The 9,866-nt window shown below is 36.0% G+C and overlaps 1 protein-coding gene across 1 annotated transcript; it reads right to left on the bottom strand.

Annotated features, from left to right (window-relative positions):
• Positions 1-2,110: 2,110 nt before the first annotated feature.
• On the bottom strand, positions 2,111-9,395 carry LOC107570587 (solute carrier family 26 member 10-like). The gene is made up of 18 exons (XM_016256820.1): positions 9,359-9,395; positions 8,978-9,088; positions 8,628-8,785; positions 8,334-8,498; positions 8,040-8,192; positions 7,749-7,831; positions 6,546-6,693; positions 6,338-6,451; positions 6,058-6,135; positions 5,711-5,806; positions 5,494-5,600; positions 4,478-4,547; positions 4,110-4,289; positions 3,674-3,728; positions 3,475-3,563; positions 3,330-3,384; positions 3,144-3,250; positions 2,111-3,015 (listed from the first exon to the last, which is right to left on the bottom strand). The coding sequence occupies exons 2-18, from the start codon at positions 9,084-9,086 to the stop codon at positions 2,977-2,979; spliced, it is 1,806 nt and encodes a 601-aa protein (XP_016112306.1). The 5' UTR covers positions 9,087-9,088; positions 9,359-9,395; the 3' UTR covers positions 2,111-2,976.
• Between the last annotated feature and the right edge of the window lie 471 nt (positions 9,396-9,866).

Genomic DNA, 9,866 nt, shown 5'->3' with positions numbered 1-9,866 from the left:
TAACAGGTTATAATAAGATAGTAGTATTTTACTTGCAGACTTAGAAACTCTTAACTCTACAAATTAAAAGTTTATACAATCACCAAACTTTGATCCAAAAATGGTTAAATAGAGGCAAGCAGGATAATGCAGGATACAGTAAAATGACATTTTATTTTATAATTTGCGCTTTAAATGATACTGAAAAGAAAAATGAATTGTCCAGTGAAAGAGAAAATGTTTATTTCAAATTAAATCAGACATTTATTTCTTGGTTTGGTCTCTTGGTAATCATTTATCATGTAATGATTACCAGAAATATGAATATTGCATAATATATAGCTTATGGAAGGACATTTTAGTAACGTACAGCATTTGTGTACTTTAAAAGCAATGGCAACAATACAAGATCAGAACATCCATTTTCATTAGGGATGCACCGATACCACTTTTTCCAGTACTCGCCCGATACCGATACTTTTAATTTTTGGTACTTGCCGATACCGATATTTTTATTGCATTTGTAAATTTTTTTTCAATATTGGTTACAGAAACCAAAAGAGTATGTATAATGTTCGTTGGTTAAATTCATTTATCAAATAGATACAGTCAAACCCAAATTTATTCAGACACCTTCAACATTTCGCACATTATCACCGTTTATTCACTATAGTTTAGAAAATGGTAATAAAATATGACAAGAACTCAGAGTTAAACTGTGTCAGAACAAATTCAGCTTGATAATGTTAGATAACTTTGATAGAAAGGTATGTAATGGATTACAATCAACCAATAATTATTCAGACAGCTGTTAGTATGACAGTATTTACACAACTATCAATACTTAGTCGGGCAACCCTTAGCCTTAATGACAGCCTGTAGTCTCCTGGGCATGCTGTCATCCAGCTTCATGCAAACCTGAACTTCAATTATTTTTCCCAGACTCTGTCTGAATAATTTTTGGTCCCAAATTTGTATCAGTTTTACTGGTAGTCCACTGTATGAAGAATTTTGGGGTATAATTTGTCAGTTTACTTTAGTTCATTTATGTAAGTGAGGACAGCAAAATATAGTGTCCTGCACCCACTAGTAAAAAAATTTCAAAAATTATATCTGGTTTCTGAATAATTTTTGGTTTGACTGTATATCCTTCGGTTATTTTCACACTTAATTATGCCCATTAAAATGTATTTCACAAGTTTTTGTTACTTTCACTGTTCTTTAAATTTTCGCTCTATGGTACATCATCTTTAATTTGATAGCATTAGAGCTGCTCCATTGCAGCGGCTTAGTACTGTAATCACGCGCTTTGCTATAATAATGCAGGGAACCACTCGTTATAAATCTCCTAACTGATATTTTCAGAAATAGAAGTCGCGAAGATTTTTTCATCTGAAACGTGCTGCGATTTATATTCCAAAGCCACTCATATAATGCAGAAACACTCAAGCAAGCAAAACACGCGCAACGCGTACATGTATTTGTACTGGTGCAGAATGAGAGGGACAAGTAGTACAGTCTAGCGCATTTCACACAGGCTGCTAGATTCACTTTCGCCAGAAAGTCGTGTATGCCGACGGTTGAAAATAAATGATGTTTATAGTGAATGCCCCTATAAATGGTCTTATTTTTACGATTTAGTTTTAATCTAAATGATGCGTGTGCTAAGTGAGTGAACATCGAAGGTTACAACAGAAGTGAGCTCGCTCTCTCTCTCTCCCTCCCTCCCTTCCGTTAAGTAACTTGTGCATTGTTTTACTTGTTTTGACATATCCGACCGAACTACAAGCTTTCCAGTGATGTCTGTGAGAAAGGTATATTCACTCGACAAGCTTGCGCATCTGTGCCGTCACGTGCTCAATCCACTCAGCGCGCTTTGCTAATCAGCTCGCGTACATCAGCTATACAGGCGTTAATACTGAATGTTTAACATTACATTAATTTCATACATATACTTCGTAGACATCCTTAATCTCTAATAACTCCATTCTGCTGTCTGTTGTCCGTGTTTATTTTTCTGAATATGGCACTTATCACATGCTGTGTGGTATCGGCATTTGGTATCGGGGCATTTTAACAAGTACAGGAGCTCAGTATCGGGCCCGATACCAGTATCGGTATCGGTGCATCCCTAATTTTCATTAAAAAAAAAAACATTCAGCCACTTTTGATAAATTGAAAATTTTCATAATCAATAAAATAACCATATTTGATCTTTTTTGCCTATGCAGGGCTAGAAATATCGTTAACACTGCTGTTAATCATGGTTGGCAATGTTAAGGCCTGAATGTTCGGCACAAATATTCGGTCCGATTTCAGACCAATGCACAAAACACACAGAGGCTGAATACAAATGCAGTTTCACTCTCTGACAGTAGATGACATTTATAAAAGCTGAAAAAACTGTTCCAGTACACAAAGAGCTGCGTTTTTGGTTTCTGTCATGGCAAAGGAAATGAGTCAAACAATATATACATGTTTTCAAACAGCCATTCAGATTTTTGTGTTTACTATGGTGTTTATTAACCAAATACAAGAGTACAGAGACAAGCGAGCCAAGCTGTTAACTGACAATCGGCAAAATAATCTGCGAGTACCAGCAACTCTAGTTTTATGTAACAACAGCGGCTCTGGGCAACTGACATAAAGCATGAATCTTATTGATTGACCAGGTTTTTTTTTTACCAGTGCAATGGAAGAGATTAGAACACCTCTCCATAAAAAATCCATTGCATGTCCATGTTTATGGCAATTAATTTTTGCACAGAATATTTGTGTTGGTATGAACTGGTTTTTAGCATGTAATGAACACAACAGCCACTACAGCTGTAATCTGTTAAAACAACCACTGATAGCCCCGACAAACTCATCACAGCATGTTGAGTCGAAATAAATGCTGGAATGACTTTGTCATTTCTCTGACACACTTGAAGTCACCAACTGGTTCTTTAGGTCCTGTTTTGAGTCTCAGTCTTGCATTACTTTGTGTCAGATAGATCACACCCATACCGTTGTGCTGTTCTCAGGAGGTTTCTCCTGTCAAACAAAATGATGACATTTTAAATGGAAATGAAATTGTGCCATAACACTACAGTTTAGCACATAAAATATGCTGTTTTGTCGAGATATGAAATCACATTTATGAAGAAGGTTTTGCATCATACCCGCTGCTGTTGTATGTAGACCACTGCATCATGAATTGTAACAAAAATATGCTGAGGATTCATGTAGTTCATCAGCCCGCTGGATGTGAGAATCTTCAGTACACTCTCTACAGGAGAAAGAAAATATTACCCTCAGGGAATTGTTTGAGAGGTTTGTTTAAGTATACAGTATATGTGAAAACTCACCATTGCAGTTAGCCAGGTATATCCGTACTCCTATCTTCTGGCACTCCATGCACATCTGTGGCAGGATATAAGTACCGTAAACATAGGACATTTTTCATGACAATGTTGATGGGTGTCTAAACAAAACCTATACAGTCTGGCTAACCTGTATGAATAACCGAGCTCCAGCAACATCCACGAAAATGACACTGCTGCAGTCTATTAACACAGCCTCGACTTCACCCTCAGCCATCTCTGCAGTAAACAATAAGAAAAATAAAGAAATAAAATGGAGGTGTGAAACAACTGAAATAAAAGACTCTTTAATGTGATTTTTGGTATTACTTGAACAAGTGGGAATGCACCTGATCTGAACAAGTCATTCTTTGAAGAAAATGAACTGTCTGTAACTCCTTGTTCCTTGAAAAACAATACAGTTATCCAATCAGATGTTTTCTTTAAATATGTTTTGTTGTTGTTAGAAGAAAATCTCCAAAATATCAAGGCAAAGACATATCAATTCAATAATACAGGCCTGAATACAAGTAAAGCATTTCAGAGGTTATGAAAGCAAAAAGCCACTAGATTTCAAAACCACTTAAATGCAAGTCAAATAAAACTACAGCAACAGCTGACATTAAACGTATTATCTTAATAAACAATTCTTCCAACAAGTAATATAGTTCAATAATCTAATTATATAATTACATGCAACATGGCTCATTAAAGGGATAGTTCACCCAAAAATAAAAATTCTGCATATTACATATTACAGATAAACTGATGGATTGATCATCTTACTACAGAGCTAATGGCCTCTCTCTCTCTCTTCTCAATGGCCTTCAGGGCTTTCTCTCGGCTGCGTATCCTCTCAGGGGTGAGGCCCAGAAGCTGAGTCATATCAGCCTTAAAAAAGCTACGGTTCCCATAGTAGATGGGCCCATTGTAGGTCAGGATCTTCACACCAGGGACTTCATAGCACTACAGTACAGAGAGATGAAGAGGGTATAACCACGTCGGCAGTTATGTAACACAGATGTGATTAAGACAAATGCAGCAATGGTTAATCAATTTAACTTCCAAAAGCACAAGGCCCAATTCTAATCATAGTAAATTACATTACATGTGGTAATAAGAAAATAAACTTAATATGATGCCTGTTGACTCACTTTATTATGGTTGTTGATGGATCTGTAAATCTCTGTGTTGGAAGCTCTTCCTAACACAGAGCAGTTGGCCCTGAAAACAGAAAGTTTACTATGAGTTCAGGGACATCTTTTTGTCTCAACTTTATCTCCCCTTTCCTTAAATGTGAATTTCATATCCGCCAGGAGAGGAAAGTTGTTTTGGAACACAGGGGTCTGTAAGGGATACTGGTTCGCTGTTTTTATACAGCCCCTGAGCTTTGGAACGCATAATTAAAGGATGTAGTAAACATGATTATTAAAGCAGATAAATACACAAATCTAATTAGGTAGTTTCAATCTCAATTATATTATGTACTCAATACCTCGTTCCACTGGGGCTGCTCTAGTTGGATTGATAATATCATTATCTCTATACAGCCAGAATGATACACACACTCTAATTCAGTGGTTCCCAATCTTTCTCCCAGAGGATCCCTTTTTTACATGTTATATGTTTCAAAACCCTTATGAAATCTAAGTGTACATTTAATTAGATTTATACAGAAGTACCCTAAATCCATGGACAGTTTGGTTATTATTAAAATATTAAATTACACAACAATTCATGTTTAATGTGAAACCTGTGCATGCATTTCTTCAGCAAATACATTCAGGAGTAACTTTATTGCTTGCTATACAAAAATCATTTCTCACTTCCAATATGTTACATGGTATTGTTTTGATCATAAATAGTTTGGAAAAACATGCTTAGATTTTTTTAACAGGAATAGAGCTAAATTCATTCTACCTTTAGCCATAGGGTTTTAATCTATTTTTATTCATATAATTTTTCATAATCTATTATTTTATTTTCTAACAGAATATTTTTCACTCATTTGTGTTTATAGCACATATTAGAGTGAAATCATAATAATTTCCTCCTAGTGCGGGTTATGACCCTGAAGTTAGTAAACCTTGCTCTAATTTATACTAAATAGCTCATGAAGTGAGTATATGAAAGCCCAAGTAGTCATAATAGAAAGTGTCAGTATTTTTACCTCTGTGTACGACATATAACTGTCATCATTGAGAAGACCACTCCAATGGCCAGGCCCAGGTCTACATTTAGCACAACTACTGACAGCCAGGTCACAAGCCACACCATCTGTTCAAACATACGTAACAAGAATTGAAATTAATCAGCTGGACTCAATGTCATTCAGAAATTAAACATATTTAGCACTCATCTGGGAACGAGAGGTGGTAAGACCGTACAAAATCAATTTTGCTAATTCGCCAAAGGTCTGGGAGATCCTGAAACAGTAGGAACATCTGTCTCAGGCTGGTCACATTTATACATGCAAGCACTGCCTGGATGAAGAGAAAGGAGAGAGACAGTAATGCTAAAAGTTATATTGATAATTCCTTAAAAAGAGTATGAAATCCAAAATTACCATTTTTTTTGTTACCAAATGTCTATGACCTATAAGTCAATATTTACATTGATTTTGGTGCATTTATCAGACGATTTTATCCAAAGCGACTTTCAAAATAATACTCAATACTGTTTCATTCTGAAATATGTCACATTAGAAGATAAATTCATTGCAAATGTGTCTTACCTTGGGTAGAAAGTAAAACAGAGGTCCTATTAGCAGAAGTACAATAAGAACAACCAGACTTGTGAACAGTCCTGCGAGCTGTTGAAGTACAGATAAAGGATATTATTGTATTTAACTCCTACTATGTTTGACAATCTTGTACAGAAAAATAGTCAACTTACACTTCTAGCAGTAAACATACTGCAGTAAACATTCATTACATTATCTCAGCGGGACCTTTACTGCATAACATTGCTTTGTTTTCTAACATGGAATAAGAACAACTCAAACAAACCAGTACCTGTGTGTGACCTCCAGCACTCTCCAGTATGTTTGTGGTGGCCAGTGTAGCTGAATTGGGGAAACATGTGAAGAGAGATGACACAGTGTTGGAGATCCCATGTGCTAGAAGCTCCTACAGCAAAAATGAAAGAACATTGTTTTTTGATGGTGATTACAAATCTATGCTCAACCAGTCAAACTTTTCAGATTATTAATATAGTATCTACCTGATTTGGATCAATGGAGTATCCATGCTTATCAGCATAAATCATGGCTAGAGATACAGACACAGCGTAAGCAACAAGGGTGATGGCAACTGTGTCACCGGCAATTTCTGGAACTGTCTCCAATGCAGGCAGCCGTGGCTCGGGGAAGCTGAAAAGTAGTAAATATTTAGCTTTAAATTATAGTTAAAATGCAGGATGTACAGTGGTGGCCAAAATTATTAGAACACTAGTATCTCAACTAGCTAAAAAATGGTTTAAAGTCAGTTATTTCTATCTTTTGCTGTGGTGTGTCAGTAGGAAATATCAGTTTACATTTCCAAACATTCATTTTGCCATTAATTGTAATAATCCAGTGAGATTTTTGTTTGCACAAGGAGTCTGCCAACAACCAGAGCTCCACACAGAGATCAGATCTCATCATCATCCAGTCTGTCTGGAATGACATGAAGAAACGGAACAAACTGAGACAGACTAAATCCAGAAGAACTGTGAGAAACGTCTCCAAGATGCTTCAAGAGACCTACCTGCAAAGCAACCTGAAAAATTATGCGCAAGTGCACCAAGGGCAAAAGCGGCTTTAAACACAAAGGATGGTCACAAGATTTAATTTAGTTAATAGAATTTAATTGATAAAGAAAATCGATTTATGACATCATTTTTGGCAGCATCCTCATTTTACAACATTTTTACACAAGTTCCTCAAACTTTTAACAGTACTGTAGCTTTGCAGGTAGGTCTCTCTATCTATATATTATTACCAATTGAGCATCTCTGGAGAGACCTAAAAATGGCTGTCCACCAACGTTTACCATCCAACCTGACAGAACTGGAGAGGCTCTGCAAGGAGGAATGGCAGAGGATTCCCAAATCCAGGTGTGAAAAACTTGTTGCGTCTTTCCCAAAAAGACTCATGGCTGTATTCGATCAAAAGGGTGCTTCTACTAAATACTGAGCAAAGGGTCTGAATATTTAGGACCATGTGATATTTCAGTTTTTCTTTTTTAATAAATCTGCAAAAATGTCAACAATTCTGTGTTTTTCTGTCAATATGGGGTGCTGTGTGTACATTAATGAGGAAAAAAAAATTAACTTAAATGATTTTAGCAAATGGCTGCAATATAACAAAGAGTGAAAAATTTAAGGGGGTCTGAATACTTTCCGTACCCACTGTATATATATTTAAAAATAATAACAATATATTACCCTGCTGGAATATGTCCTACTATCTGTATGTCATATTTGGAATCCAGGGAAAAGGCATATGTAATCCCTGTTGCAATTATTACCTGCAAGAGCCACAAGAGAATGGAAGATTATTTTTCACAGTGCAGACAACACTAGAAATAGAGTTGATGATGAAACTCTCATTATACTGGACTAGTTGTCTGGTGAATGACAAATATTTGTACAAAAGTTAATTTGCTTTGATTTATGTCAGGAATTCACAGAGATGTTCTAACCCTTCTAAATATCTGTTGAGGAGTGCAAACTCACAGTGATGATCTCCACGGGGATGGGAGTGCGCAGACGCTCCCGAAAGCGTGAGTTGACCTCTTTAACTGGCACCAGAACAGCCAGGCAAAGCAGTGAGATCACCAGCTCAGCCAAATTAGTGTGGGGCACATTCTCCATCACTGATGCCAGAGTCTGTGGGTTTAAAAGGAGCTACTGACTCATTTGTGCCCAGTAATAGTGAGCGATACTACAGTGATAATTATAGTAGTTTTAACTAATTATTACACTAGTAACCAGAACAGAAAAAACAGTCTGTGTTCCACCATTTCTGACCTTAAAAAGAGAGAAGGCACCAGCATATCGGGGTAGCCGTAATCCCAACATGCTTTGCAGCTGTGAGACAGTCACATGGAAGGCGGCTGCACTTGTAAATGCCTTAACAATTGGTTCTGAGAGGTATGTGGAAAGGAAACCCAACTGGAGCCCGCACATGCAGAGCTGGGACAATAAAAACAAGCAACATGATATCATAATTCTGTAGTCCGAGTCTAACATTTCATCAGATAACAAACTGGTTAACTAAAACACACGGATGCGATGTGTATAAATACAGCAACATTTTCTTACCATCATTATGCCTGAGAGAAATGCTACAGCTGATGCCACCCCAATCCTCTGGGCCTCAAACTCTGCTGCCTCTGGGCTACTGGAGTTCAGTGCGAGTGGGATGGGAACTAGTTGCTCCACCACTGAACCAGTCATCAAACTCAACACAGCAAAGGTACCTACAAAAGCCAAACTCTTGAAATTATATTTCATTTTCTCGGTTAAACATGGCTGCAGATTAATAACATTGTAAATATTCGAGCACTCTTCGAATACTCGTATCCAAAATGTGATGAACAAATCTGTGGGGAAACTTTGTGGAACCACAGTTTTTAAACTGTGCTAAACTCTGGTAAATGAAAGTCTTTTACCTGTAGAAACGTGGTGACCAGTGCCGAAGAGCATATAGAGAACTACAGGGAAGAAGGAAGTGTAAAGGCCATAGACTGGAGCCACTGATGTCAACAAAGCAAAGGCCATTCCTAGCAAACAAACAGTATGTTTGATCATTTATGGTGTCTTGAATATGGGTCAAATACATGATGCATATTTCATCTACTAAATTAAAACTACATTAAAATTTAAATTCAAAGACTTCCTCGTATAAACAAAGCTGGCAATAAAGCACATTCTGATTCTGATTAAATATGCAGTTTCTATGAATATGTTATCAATATCGGAATTATTGTTGTTGTTTTGTTATTATTAGTAGTATTATTAGTATTTTAATCGGTCAACAATCTCAAACTGACCCCCACAAGTATAACGAACACATAGGACGCCATATTGCTGTCATGTGACAAGAAAAGTACAAAAAAAAAATCACGTATATGTTTATTTATTAAATGTTTTGTTCAGGGCAAATCTACGCCTTAGAAAACGTCGATATTTGTTCTAAAAAATCTCTATATATGTCATATTAGTATATTATATTTCAAATATATGTATTTTTGACAATAGAAAACACCTTTTTAAAGTAATTATTAACTTATACTCACGTGTATTCAAGTCGCAGATAAATTATTTAACTCCTCTAACGTGATGGTTGAGACTTTATTTAGACTATTTATTAATTAATCAATTGGAAAATGTTACGAACGTTTTTCACACAGTGTGAAAATGTTCATAACATTTTCTAACTAAAAATGTTATTATTAAAAACATAACATATTATAATAAAATATAAAAAGGTGTATATAATTTACTTGATGTATAATTATATAGGCAAACGAATTTTGCATAAACAACTATAATAGTTTA

This window comes from Sinocyclocheilus grahami, unplaced genomic scaffold, assembly GCF_001515645.1.
Source record: "Sinocyclocheilus grahami isolate Dianchi unplaced genomic scaffold, SAMN03320097.WGS_v1.1 scaffold29.1, whole genome shotgun sequence".
Taxonomy (NCBI): domain Eukaryota; kingdom Metazoa; phylum Chordata; class Actinopteri; order Cypriniformes; family Cyprinidae; genus Sinocyclocheilus; species Sinocyclocheilus grahami.
Note: the sequence above shows the minus strand (reverse complement) of the source record. Positions and strands in the feature narration are given on the sequence as shown.